This window comes from Urocitellus parryii, chromosome 1, assembly GCF_045843805.1.
Source record: "Urocitellus parryii isolate mUroPar1 chromosome 1, mUroPar1.hap1, whole genome shotgun sequence".
Classification (NCBI taxonomy): Eukaryota; Metazoa; Chordata; class Mammalia; order Rodentia; family Sciuridae; genus Urocitellus; species Urocitellus parryii.
The window spans coordinates 245,705,289-245,719,734 of NC_135531.1; the positions used below are offsets into that span (position 1 = coordinate 245,705,289).

Here is a 14,446-nt window from a genome sequence, read left to right on the forward strand (position 1 = left end):
TCTTTCTTCTATGAATATTTATGTGCTCTTACAGCAAACCTTGCCAGAGCACCTCCTGTTTGCCAGGCATGGTCTCACACACTGGGAATCCCAAGGGAGTAGGACAGAGTCACTTGTCAAGGAGCTTATGGTGCAGCAGAAGAGAGAAAGTCAATGTCAATTCTGGTATTGTGTGAAATTATGTCAATGGTTCTGTTCACTTAAGGGAACTCTGTTTTGGCGTTACACCTGTGCCTAGTCGACATAGTCCTTTTATGTAGAAGCAAGATATTGGTTAACTCTGGTCAAGAGCAGATCAAGGCTGAAGGAGAAAGAGAAGTCAGCAGACATCTCAGAAATGTCACCTCTTTTCTGAGAAAGAAAAAGGAACTGTTCCTTGGTTATCAGATATTTGTCTAATATTCTAGACTAGTGTTTCTCAAACTGGTGTCCTTGTCTATTGGAAATCTGTAGACATGATCTGGAGTTTTCCAATCATTTTTAAATTTTGTATTTTCACTTTGGTGCTCAAATGAGCTAAAATGACAGAAGCATATTTCAGATAATAAGAATGACATTCATGACGAATGTCTGCAGTCCCAGGTCTGCAGTTACAAGGCACCTGGTGCCAAGCAATCTGAGATGAACTTTTAAAAGTACTAGTGAACAGGACTGGCTGTGCTCTTAGGTCAGCAGGGCCTTGTTGTTAAATATGACAGCTCCAGTTTGTTGCTCGTGCACAATTTTCTTACCAATTACAAAGACAAAAGTTTTCTCTTGCAGCATTAATTTGCGTCAAAAAAATGATCAAGTGAAGCTAAGTCATGCAAGGTTGCCATGGGCTAGAGAGAAAATAGAAGAGATGGATTTTAAAAGTAAGTTATGCATTTATGCTAAATAATGCATCAAAGATGTCTCGGCTTATTCTAAGAACAAAAGCTTTACAGTAGTTTGCAAATAGAAATCTTGTGGGTGGTAGAATACACTCATCCTAGGGTGCATTCAGTGATATCTTTCTTCTTCAATATTTTATCTGAGGATATATAATTAAATAAATTGGCTTAATAAAGCAATCAATCAGTAGATATAAACATGTTTTTATTAAGATGGAAAAATGATTATTGTGATAATGCTAAGGATACACGTGAAAGACTAGTAGAAGTAAAACCAGAAAAATCAATTCAAACACAAATAGCACAAAAAACACAGATTGTCTTTCCACTGACAATGGTCTCAACATTGGTGATTTGGCTTCTGGAAGGCAAAAAAAAAAAAAAAAAATCTTCTTATATTACTCTTTTGTTCAAACGTTACTAATTTTCTTAGTTTTTATTTAATTTATCTTTAGGTTTATAATCTATAGAAACCATAAGCATAAGAAGTTTTCCCATAATTTACATTTGTACACATTTAAATTTCTTTTAAAATAAACTAGGGAAAGTCTAATTGATAGTTCTGTAACATTTCTCTTCCTTTTAGATGGAAAAATAACAGATTGACTGCTATGAATTTCTGAGTCCACTCAGTGTTTGAAATTTGAATAATTGGTTTGAGAAATGTTGCTAAAATATGTCTGATAGTGATTAGGGGGATGTCTGAATATTACTTTAACACATTTATTTATTCAAGTTTATTTTGTTAATATATAGAGTTAGGGACTCTGTGGCAGGAAGAAATTCTATTCATTCTTAGTGGTTTATAATGAAGATTATAATAAGTTCCTTTAGAAATTCGAATTTCTCAAAGCAAAAGCCCCTCCTCTTCCATCTTTGTACTCCCTAGATACCTAGCACTGTGATATGCACACAATGAGTTCTTCATAAGATACAAACTAGACACAGGAGCAAAATATGCCAAAATAACATATCTGGCTTCTAACAGTCCACTTGTGTTTGGAATAAACAATCTTGCTATCATATTTTGCTGTGGCAGGGAAACAAAAAAGAATCAGAAAGCTGATGTCAGATTATTTACTAAACCAGAATACACTGGGGAAATTGCGAAGACAGGTGAAGAGGCTATTTATTTATTTATTTATTTTTTAAAAGGTGATCTCTTAGTAGGAAAACCCACAACTAGATGGTCAAAGTGCTAAGCTGTGTAGTGACAACTTCAGGAAAAATTCCTTAGTTAGTGCTGTCTCAGAATCACAATGTTTAGGCCTCCTAACCACTTCCTCTAGCGCACAGGATCACCCCAGAAGATCAACTCTGGCAGAAGATCATTTGAGGACAGCAAAGTCTCAAGACTAAAATTCCCACAGAAAATATTCTCACTGAAGCCAACCAACATCTTGGTGAAGTTAAGGACAGCACGTGTTTAAAAACAACTAGAAGCAGCAGAGCTCTAAACCGCAAAACTCTCTGGATTGTAAACTCTGCACACTTGGGTTCCTGCAGAAACAGTTTAGTAACACAGTCACCAGTACATATGCTTTTAAAACTGCCTGAGGGTAATTTTAGAGAAGTACCCTCGACTTCCCCAAAGATATACTGACACAAAAGGAAAGATAGCACTGATGTTCATACTCCCTATTAGAGTCACAGGGTGTTGTCTGACTTCCCTGATGGAGCAAAGCAGTAGAAAGGTCAACTCTTCTTTCTACCTCCCATTACAAAGGTTAGATTTGGAGGTTTAGGTGCATATGGTCATGTGATTCTTATGGAGACACAGAAGTGAAATGAATTCTCAACGTGTTTATGAGCAAAATGTATCATAAATTGATATAAATTATCTGCAGCCTAAGAACTAAGAATTACTTGACTCTTTTTGCTTGCTTTTTTATTATAAAATAAGCATAATTATAGAATGCAAATAAAATATTTAGCATAGAGCCTATTATATTGTAAGCTCTCAGAAATTTTTAATTATTGAATATATTATTAGGCAGGCTTCCTAAGTGTTTATTCTTTTCTCTACTGACAGTAATACCTATTGAAAACAGGCTAGATTTCTGATGACCCACTCTTTTTTCTGTTTGTTATGGGAAAGCCATTCTAATTATGGAGTTCATTCCACAAATATTTATTGAGTACTTCTATGATATATAGTAGATAAGACACTGGCCTCTCCATAAAACAAGAAACAATTCGATGAGAGGCACAGAGATAATCCATATGAAGGATTTACATTCCTCATAATTCAAAAGATGATGGAAACTATGACTACCAATAAAGCAATCCATATACAGTTGTTCCCCTTAGCTATGGTTTCACCTTCTGCAGTTTTAATTATCTCTGTTTTCTTTAGTCCAAAAATATTAAATGGAAAATTCTAGAAATAAAACATTCATAAATTTTAAATAACTTTTATTATAGCATATTTTTATAATTTTTCTATTTTATGATGCTATTGTTAACTTCTTACTGTGCCTAATTTATAAATTAAACTTTTCCATAGCTATGTATATTTATATGAAAAAAAAAAGTGTCTAAGGTATGGTTATACGTGTGATTACACGCATCCACTCTTAAGTGGGGAACTACTGTGAAGCAAAACAATTTTGAACTTTATAAAAGAAGTTTTGTTATGCCTGGTACAGCAGCACATGTCTGTAATCCCAGCTACTTGGGAGCTGAGGCAGAAGGATCACAAATTCTAGACCAGCCTGGGAAACAAGGAAACCCTGTCTCAAAAATTTAAAAAAAAATTTTTTTTTCTGAAGACTGGGGTTGTAGCTCAGTGATAGATTACCTCTGTATTTTATCTCTAGTACTGGAAAAAGGGAGAGAGAGATTCATTATTATGCACAAAAGCACCTAGTTATGAATTCTTAAGGCATTTTAACAGCTTAAACCCTAAGCCTATTATTATTTTGAGGAATTAATATCTAGGATATACAGGACGTATAACTAGTGGTTTATATTTTCTTATGAATTATAATATTTTATTATGTATTTTATAACAAGTATTTTAATAAAATATATTCAGGAATTGAAGCTATATTATAATTCCATGTAATTCTTTTTAAATATACAAAAAATCCCACAAAAATGCTTACTATGAAGCACTCAGAATGGACAAGCAAGTTAAACAGAATGAAAAGGGAGAGGTAAGGATAGCTGTATTTTCTGAAATTGATATAAAATGCTATGGCAGAGGGAAAATAATGAGAAGTACCAATTTCAGAAAAACTAGTAGTTTCCCATATTTTGGCAGTTATAATTTAGAAGATAAAAAAAAATCTACCACCACAGAAACAAAGATATAAAATACTTTGGGAAAGCCTAAAGAGAAAAATCCAGTTCCCTATGAGAAGTGAACAAAAAGGTTTTATTGCAATAAATGAAAGGATTGAATATATGAAAAAATAATATAGATATGAAATTTAAAAAGGGATAACTGTAAATATTTTATTGAATACAAATTACTTAGAAATAAAATATAATTGTAATCAAAATCCGAATGTAATTTTAAAAGTTGAGAACATAATTCAAAATTTCATCTCAAGCCTCAATAATAATCCTATATGCTAAGAAAATCTAGCCATTATCAAAATAATTGCTAAGCTGTTATTTTCTAAGATCTAAATGACACATTAGAATATACAAAAATAGGCAAATTATTGTAATAAAAAGATGAATCTTTATGTTAATTGGACTAATGGAAATGTAGCTACTTATCTCTTAAGATAAAATTTCAGGTACTATCATTAAGTTCCAAATAAATGTTTTATGAAATTGACAGATTTAATAAATGTTTATCAAACATCCATTCTATGCAATGTAAGACAAGAAGTCCTGTAAGGATTAAAAAGATGAATAAGATGTAGACCCTGATTTCATGGCATACTATTTAGAATGTAAGTATATACCAATGGATAGGGTAGAAAACACAAGATGTTTTGAGACATTTTAACTGTAGATGGTACCATTACACTATGTCTATCATAAATTATAAAAAGCAGACAGATAGGATGCCTCGAGGGCCCACAAGATTGTCTTCAGTAAAATGTTCTCTCCCCACTAAGGAAATGATTCAAAGGGATATATTTGCATTCAGGACACTGAATATCAAACAAGGTAATTTTAATTTTAGCATTGGTTATTCAAAGTTAATTTTTTTCTGAAAATAATTTGCTTTACTATTTAAATCCACTGATAGAGACAAAAATACATTTTAACAGAGACGGGATGCTTATTTTATTTTAAAAAAACCTCCTGATTCATTAATAGCTGGGTGATTAATTTATGTAAACAACAGATTTCACTAGAAACCATTTGTGCTATTATAAAATGATAATTATTCTCTGATTTTAGAAATAGATATAATATTCTTTTGGATTTGGGAAAAGCTTTGAGGTTTCAGTACTGATATTTTGCTTTTGTTCACAGATGGTTCATGGCTGATGGGCTACTTAAGGAAGACATTTTACTTAACTATTTTCTTGATAAATGCAGCAGGATATAACAAAAATCCACAGTGAAAGAGATATATCTGAAACAGAGTCATTCCTAATTTAAGAAAACAATTTTGAAAATCCTTAATTGAATCATTTGTTATCAAGAAAACACAATGTTTTAGAGAAATATCTAGTGGGTGAACATTTTTGTAATTTGTGGAATTTTTCAAGGTTAAATAAAGAAACCACATTTATAGGGACACAATTTAATAAATACCTGGTTGTGATACTCTAAAAAATTCTATTTTGTTGTGATACTCTAAAATTCTATTTTGACTAATAGAATTCTTACTTTGTGTCTTTTTTTTTAAATCTTAGGTGATTGTATAATTGTGTTAAAGTTAAGAGTCATGAGATTTCATGAATAGAAAATATAAAAATTAGAATATGCATATGTCAAAAGCCTAGACACATCTATAAATTAGTATATCCATTTAAATAAAACATGGATAGAGTTTTTCTTTTTTACAGAAGTCATAGAATAAACAATTGGTTCTAAGAATCTGTTTCTTACTGTCTTAGGAAATAAATTCCCAAACCTCTCACTAGATCTACAAGAAAATGAGCTGCTTATGAAAACATTTCATTATTTGGATACACATACTGGAACTCTGGCCAGCTTTGAACTGTTATGTTAATGATATTGTCATGATACTTGGTCCTCATTACATGTTACATGGTCCTCATTTTAATTTCTTCTGATTCTTGCTTAGCCTTCTACGCATGAGCAATCAAGACTGGTTTCATTGTATATGTGTAAAAGATTCTAGAGAAAAATTCCCTATATGAAACTGTGAGAATAGAACTAGAAAGTCACCTACACAGAAGTTAATCACAGGACTAAGGAGATCCTGACTGCACTTCAGTTATATGCACAGAAACACATAGTGCCATTTATAGGTATGCTTAGTCTCAAGGCTGGTAGTTTTGAGAATTACAGAAAGTTCAGTGGCAAATTACTTTAAATCAAGCCCTTGTGATACAATCAAAAAATGAAATGCAGATTACTAATATATTAGTTTCAATTTATTATATGCTTACTGTGCTTACATAGTACCAAGTGCTATGAATACCACTGAATACCAAGTATTAATTATCTCATTTAATCTTCAAAAGAACATAGCAGGTTAGAAATCCCCAGCCCCAATTTTAGGGTAACAACTTAGGGGGTTGTTAAATGCCTCATTCAATGTCACCTTTGAATGATGAGCAAACTACAGAGCTAGAATTCCAACCCAGGGCTGTCTGACCCCTAAATCTTAACTCTTAAGATGAATTCCTTGCCACTTTCTAAGACCCAGGATGTCTGGTCTTCAGTGAGAGACTTCTAGCAAGATTTCATGATGGTCATCACTATGTGGTCTCTATAAGTTATTTTAATTGGGTATTTTAAAAATTTAACAATTATGCCTAAGCAAATGGTCTACAACTTAGGAAAACAACAGTTCTATTCTAGATTTAACTTTAGTACAATAAAAACGGAAGATTGCCATGTTGGTCCAGACATCCGAGCGAGCAGTAAACAAATTAGAGGAGGACTCAAAGACAGAGCTAAGCAGGTCCCAACAAGAAATCACATCAGGCCAGCAGAGATAAATGCATGCTGCTTAGAACAAAAAGTTCAGATTTTAACTGATATTAATATTTCTAGCCCGATCATAAATATAGAAAAAATCACTTGCTATAAAATCTCTACTTGAGAAATGGGTTAGATATTTTGAAAACTGGGCTTTGTTTTGTATAAATCAGCTTTTGAAAATCTTATCTTTTTAATTCCATAAGATTCTGTATTGTTTAATAATTTCAAAATAATTTTCAAACATGCAGGGCTCTAAAAATAGGATGATGTGAACTTAGAGGCCAGAGTCTGAGTTTAGTTCCAATCTAGGGAATCCAGAGACACACATACATTTGCCTTTTCTGGCTCAGGACGTTTTGGACTTCCAATTTTCAGATTTACTAAAATTTAAAATCTTAAATGGGCTGATTTACCCAGAATGAAAAAAAGTGTCACAGATCACATTCTTTTTTTTTTTTTTTTTGTACCAGGGACTGAACTCAGCAGCACTTAACCACTGAGCAATATCCATCCCTTTTCATTTTATTTTTATTTTGAGACAGGGTCTCACTAAGTTGCTTAGGATCTCACTAAGTTCCTGAGGCTGGCTCTGGACTTGTGACCCTCTTGCCTCAGCTTCCAGAGCTGCTGGGATTATAGGTGTACTCCATCATGCCCGGCACAGAGCACATTCTTATGGCAAGGGAATTTCTATAGGAAGTGCTCAAAGAGGAATCAGCCTGGTGCCCAAAATAATTACACTGACTCCTGGGGAGAGCAAGACAGGCAGGGATTAGATTTAGAGGTTAGTCTTAATAATCACATTAAGAGGGGAATATCTCAACTCTTAACTCAGGGTTATGACATTTAGATCCTTTATCATAACAGAATATTGTACAAACACCAAAATTAAAAATTTTACTGAATTTGTATTCATAAAATTCACCTATAAAACATTATTTAAAATTTTTTTAATATTTTTAGTTGTAAATGGACACAATGCCTTTATTTTTTGTTTATTTTTATTTGGTGCTAAAGATCCAACCCAGTGCCTCACACATGCTAGGTAAGCATCTACTATAGAGCCACAACCCAGCTCCTATTAAAAGTTTTTAAATGAATATATTTTATTTGGATACAGTACTGGAACTTTTTACTTTAACTCTTGTTTTTTATGACATAGCATTCAAATATGCTGGTATGATTACTGTCTTCCAGTGAGAACTAGAGGATATAACAGTCCAGGGTGACATTTCCCATTTGACAGAGGTGGTAGCAAATTTGGATGCTGATTTTTCTAATTAAGGAAATAAATATCTTTCAAAATTAAAAAAATGAAAACCAGGGGGTACACAGGAACAACAACTTGGTATCATTCATATTTGCATGACAGATAGAGGAGTGATTTCAATACAGAGTTGAAATAAAAGCCATATTCTATTGCACGGAAACTATCAGCCATTCTACAGGAAAAGATACCCAAGTGGAGTCTCAAGGAAGAGGAAGCTATATATGAATGCAAACTATCAAACAGCTTGCTATTTTCTGGTTTGGGAAGAATCACACACAAAAGAAGAAAAATACAAAATAAGGAGGCATACCTACTTCAGTCTCCAAGGCTGTCCTCTATTTCCTCATTAATTTGTGGACAGAATATGAAGGGTTATTTCTTTTAAGTGGATATGCCACAGAGGAAGAAGAATGTGTAGAAAACTCTGTTGGTTTTGGTAATCCTTGCTTAAGGCATGAGCAGATGGTCTATAATCACCTGCGAGACACAGATTACCCAGTGGCTCTATTCCACACATAAATAAGTCCATGTTATAGTTTGAATGTCCACCAAAGGACTATGTGTTAAAGGGCTAGTCTTCAGGAAGAGGCTGTTGAGAGGTACTGTGATCCTATAGAAAAAGGTACCTTATGGGAGGTCCTTAGGTCACTGGGGTTGTGCACCGGAAGGAGATTGTGGAACTCTGGCCCCTTACTCTCTCTTTTGCCTCCTGGCCAGAAGGTAAGCAGTTTTACTCCAATTTATACTCCCCAACTCTGCCATCTGGCTTGTCCACCAAAGGCCTGAAGTCAACAGGTCCTCCTGATCATGGACTGGACCATGAACAATAATAAACCTCTTCTCTTTATAAGTTAATTATCTCAGGCATTTTGTTGTAGTGCAGAAAGTTAATGCAATCTGTTATTAAAAATATCACTGAAATGTGAGATTAAAGTCCAGCTGTGTTCCATTCCTGCTACTTATGGGAATGGTCCTTACAATGCAGTTTTTAACTACATGAAACAGAATGTTCTCTCACATATACAAACTTCCCCTTTAGGTCATTATGATAAAGCAAAGTGCTTAACTACCAAAACTTTTTGGAAAATGAAAGTACACTGTGACACACACTCTGGCATTAGCTCATTGATTTAAATTCCTGTTTCCTTCTACTTGTCCTGATTACATATGCTTTCCATAATCACATTTAACAAATGTAAATAGATAGAAACATATTCCAAGGCCTATCAGACAATTTCTTAGAAAGGGATTATCATGTGAGATCTATGTTAGGAGAAAATTATGTTTAACTGAGGACCCTGAGTGTTACTCCATTATAAAATCTTGAGCAATCTTCAGAAGATTAGAGACTTAAGACTAAAAAAGTAAAAAAGAAAATAAAAAATAAAACTGGGAAGTTGCCATCTGGAGTCTGGAGCCTCCCTTCTGTTGGGGTCTGTTAAGGTTCTGTCAAGTCATTAAAGAATAATGACAATGCTCTGTTCAGGTAGAGATTGAAGCATCCAACCTCTCCCAGAGGGAGATTGAAAGATACATTAATTATTTTAAATGCTAATGTGAGGTGCAGAGAAAAAGTGGAAAACTTGAGTTTCCTTCTTTTCTTTCTCTTATGTGGGGATTGGGGTATTTCCAGAGAAACAGATATGAACTAAATCTGTGTGAGTGTGTGAGTGTGAGTGTAAGTGTGTGTGTGTGTGTGTGTGTGTGTGTGTGTGTGTGTGTATAAGCAAGCCTTTGTGGACATGTACTGCGGTAGAGATTAGAGAAAATAGTGTTTGTTTTATCTTTTGGCTAGCAAAAGAGTAAGAATTTAGCTTGTTTATTTGCTTTGATTTAAAGTCCAGAATCAGTAAGATCTTTAACTAGACCATCAAGGAGCTCATTTCTGCAATTTCATTAACTAAAAGGTCTTACTTGAGATTCTCTAGACCATGGATGACTTTGTGGATCTCATAATAGATAAACACACCAAATCCACACTTGTATAATTTTGATATCTTTTATGTGACTGAGAACAGAGTGCTCGTGTTGGGGAAAGGACTAAATCTTCAGTTTAATGTTAATCATGTAAAACTGGATTCTCCACCTAAGCAACGTTTGTAATGTCATACTCGAAAAGTTGTGTAGTTGTAGCCTTTAGAACTTTAAAAGTAATGACAGCTTTACAAGACAGGAGAAACCGAGAACAGCTGATAATTTATTTTCGAATTAACAAGTACAGTATGCAAAGTGCTATTCTAGATGTCTGAGTAGTAAGAGGGAGAAATAACGAGTCTCATAAGATCCCTCTTTGCAAGGATCTTATAATCTAATTGGAAAATAAGGTTTTAAAAACTTCAAAAATCAAACTAAAGCACAGATATCAAATATCCAAAACAGTACAAAGAAGAAAAAAAAAAGAAGTACCTTACATGATAAATCACCAAATTCATGTATGCAAATGTAGGGCCTTGGGTTATGTAATATTAAATTCCCCCTTTTCTAGCGCTAATGAGACTGAGAAATACTAGGCTAGATCATGAGACCGAGACTCCATAGCAGAGCTGAAATGTTTCAAGGAAGGAGAACTTGTCCTGGGCTTTGAAAAGGAGATCTTTTCTGCCAGACTGAGAAGAGAAAAGCTTGCCAGCGAAGAGGAACAGCCTGAATTCAGTAAAGTCAAACCAGGCTGAAAGCGCTAAGGAGCTATTTAGAAGAGAGGGTTCATGCAGGGAGAATGCTGGGCAGTAGAAAGAATCAGACTCCTTTCTTGGGTTCCACTGGGTTTTATTATGGAAAAATGTGAATATCAAGCCTAAGACTCTACAAATCTCAATTCAATCAACTATTATGTTGTTCACTCTAGCTACACTAGAAAAGGTTAGTGTCTTATTGGTTTTTTTCTCTATAATATACATAACTAGGATGATTCTTGGCTGTTAATTTTTCTTTCTTTTTCATGTTTTTTTCTTTAAAGAGACCTCTAGATTGCTTAGTTAATCTCATTCAACTTTTGCACTTCATAGATGCCAGAACTACAGTGAGTTGGGGCTGATGACCTAGAAGATGCCTTTGTAATAAGTGACAGAGTGAATTTCCGAGTGTTACCAAAATTTAACGATTGGGGCTTATGCAACTTGAAACAAATACCAAGATTATGGTTACCTGAGTGAGTGATTCCTGGTAAGATCAGGTTGACGCTCCTGTAGAATTTCAAAGATGTTGGGTTGACGCAGAAATGCAACAATCTTGTCATTATAAGCTGAAAAAAAAAATCAGAAAAGACAACAGTTTTTTTTAAAAAAATGTATCAGTGGTTTTATATAAAAACAAGCAGTTTTTACAGTTAATATTCCTGGCATTCAGATGCACAGTTTGGAGTTACACTGTCTCTTTCATCACAGAAGCTGACAATCCAGTGTGTGTCCAACCTGTTATGTGACCGTGCCTTATATCTGATGTGTGTGGCTTACTTAAGTATTCCTATTAAACTCATTTCAACTCTTATTAAACTCAATATGAACCATATTTATTATCAAATGACAAGATTAGTTCGCCAAGATTCTAGATAGTGATCATTTTAAGTTTACCAAAATCAATCTCACAGAAATGACAACAGTCATAAATGGAAAATCATTTTCTAGTTAAATATTAGCCATCCAGAGAGGTAAAGGGGCAGAACCAGAGTTCCGCAAATACAAAAGATGCAAAGAGCTATAATCAAAATACAGAGGACAAATCATTCCCAAATTCTGCATGGAAATGAATGCTATTAAGCTATAAATCGCTTTTTACCAAAATAACTATGCAAACAGCTGCAATATAATAATCATCATCACCTATGAACAAAACATGATTAAAAAATTTATGTTCCAAATCAAGGCTGGCTAAAGAAATTTAAAAACAATTAATTAAAATTGATTAATAACTCTGTTAATAGAAACAGACAATGGAGAACTGCTCTAATTTAAGATGTTGGAAAGGCATAAATATATTTAAATTCATAGAAGGGAGTAGATTCTTAAACATGAGAGTTCCTGGCTAAGTCAACACTTTTGTGTTTATACATATGATCAAGAAACACGCCTTTAAAAAAAACTAAAAAATGATTAAACAAAAGAAGTATAATTCTGTAGACATCTGCTCTCTGAAATTTTATGGTACATTATGCTGCCCATACATACATATTTTAGTTGAGTATGAATAAAAATTTTTAAATGTTATCTGCTAAAATGGAAGCCCAGTGTTGACTCAAACTGTCCCTAAATATATATTTCATTATATATGAACTAAAAGCCATTTTTATAATTTATTATTTTTTATATTTCATCCAAGATTAGAAACTAGATAACTTTTTCACATCATTTTAAAATAGTACGTGTGATATGTAGTATCACAGTAGTAATGACACAATTAAATGCAGCCTGACTTGACCCTAGATTTCTTCTTATCCAGTGATCCAGTGGTTATCAAACATATTTGGGTCATTGTCATTACACTGCATTTCACCACATAGTAGTTTTTTTGTAAGCAAAAATTTAAAAATAGATACAGACAATGGAGAAGTGCTCTAATTTAAGATGTTGGAAAAGACAGTCTATATGACCTTCCCTTGGTCTATCCACTCTACCTGCCTTAGGGGCACCAGGTTTGAAAACCATAGATCTATTTCAACTTCATCATTTTAACACTCAAGTTGTTTTTTAGGCCTATATGCTCACATTCATTTATTTTTAGTTTACTATTTTGAAGGTTCTTGCTGCCTTCTATATGCTACAAAAACACCTTAAGAACGTGCTACCTTTGCTTGATTACTTTGTGAGGTGACTACAGATTCACACACCATGTAAATTCTGTCTCAAGCTTTAAATATACCCTAAGTGTATGCTTGTTTACATGCTTAGTTTATGATTGCAAATCATATTACCTTAATAAATTATTCTTTCTTAACTTCAACAACCTAAGGCTTCTACTTAGAAAAGGTAGAGTACTATTTTTAAAAAATCTTATCCAATAGGCTTTTATAAGACACAAGCCATTTGCGACTAAAGTCTCTGGGATTTTGTTAGAAATTTCTTAATGCAATAGTTTCTGAATACAGGGCAGAGAATAGCAGGCTAACAGGGAAGTGTGAGCATAATATGCATCATCTACAATGACACAAAAGCACAGAGGGATTTCTGGACAGGGGTGACATACCCACTGGAACCATGTCCTGGTACTGTGGCCTACTGACTGTATTGAATGTACTGGACGGTCTGGGGAGAACTGGTGGTCCTGCGTGCCGAGAATCTTCTCCTACCTGCAAATGCAAGCATCATTTATGTTCTGCATCAGGAGCTAGAGGACTTTGTATCAGCATCCCAAACCAAGTTTTTCAAAATATTTAACAACAAATAAGGCAAAGTACCAGCCAATCAGATCAGTTGCCAGCAGTGGAGCTGACATGGGACTCTGGGTCCTCAAAAGCCCTCCCTGCTCTTGTGTCTGAAGGGGAGAAAAGTTAAGGTACCCACATCCTTGAAAGGAACTGGGGCAGTGAGTATTTTTTTATTTTATTGTATTGTATTTGTTATTTTTTAGGCAGTGAATATTTCCAAGTGTAACAGAAGTAGTTCAATATGCTTGTAATTACTGAGGCTATGGCACCTAAATAGCAGACTTGTTGATCAGGAATAACTTATGCATTGAAATAACACAAGACTGCAACAGTACAATCAAAGGGAAGAACTGGGTGATACAAAGTGTATTGGGGCAGTGCCAGGATATTCCTTCTTGTGGCTAAAGCAGGCCAGGGAATTCCCTGTCTCAGCAGAGGAGGAAACCAAGGGCAGCACTCTTCCTATGGGGTTCCAAGTTAGTGTATTATCTCCTTAGCAGCAATTTCACATGCCTATTAGAGCACCTGGCATAACAGCTCTTTCAAGTTTGAGCCTCCCACACGAAGGAGCTAACAGTGGCAGGTGTGGAGAAGCTAAATAGGATTGCCCTAACCTGAATTATTTATTGTACCTGCTACCGATTTAGAAAGTCATACATACAAGTAGATGCTCCAAAATACCCATTCAGATTATTGCCAGAAAACTCTGGCATTTCCCTCATATTACAGAAGTCTTTTGAGATATCAGTAGAACAGTAGTGTAAAAGAATAAGAGAACAAGAGGCAAAACAACACAACGGATTTATAAACTAGTACATTTGAAATGGAGCTCCTACTTCCATCCACTGGAACCTTCAC

The 14,446-nt window shown here is 34.3% G+C and overlaps 1 protein-coding gene across 3 annotated transcripts in view; it reads right to left on the reverse strand.

The window, feature by feature from the left end:
* Positions 1–14,446, reverse strand: part of Hecw2 (HECT, C2 and WW domain containing E3 ubiquitin protein ligase 2) — a 212,444-nt gene that overhangs the window by 58,110 nt on the left and 139,888 nt on the right. For all 3 annotated transcript variants that reach the window (XM_026408846.2, XM_026408847.2, XM_077803065.1), the window contains 2 exons: positions 13,408–13,510; positions 11,374–11,470 (listed from right to left, as the gene is read on the reverse strand). In XM_026408846.2, coding sequence (XP_026264631.2) covers positions 11,374–11,470; positions 13,408–13,510 — 200 coding nt within the window. The remainder of the gene's footprint in view (positions 1–11,373; positions 11,471–13,407; positions 13,511–14,446) is intronic.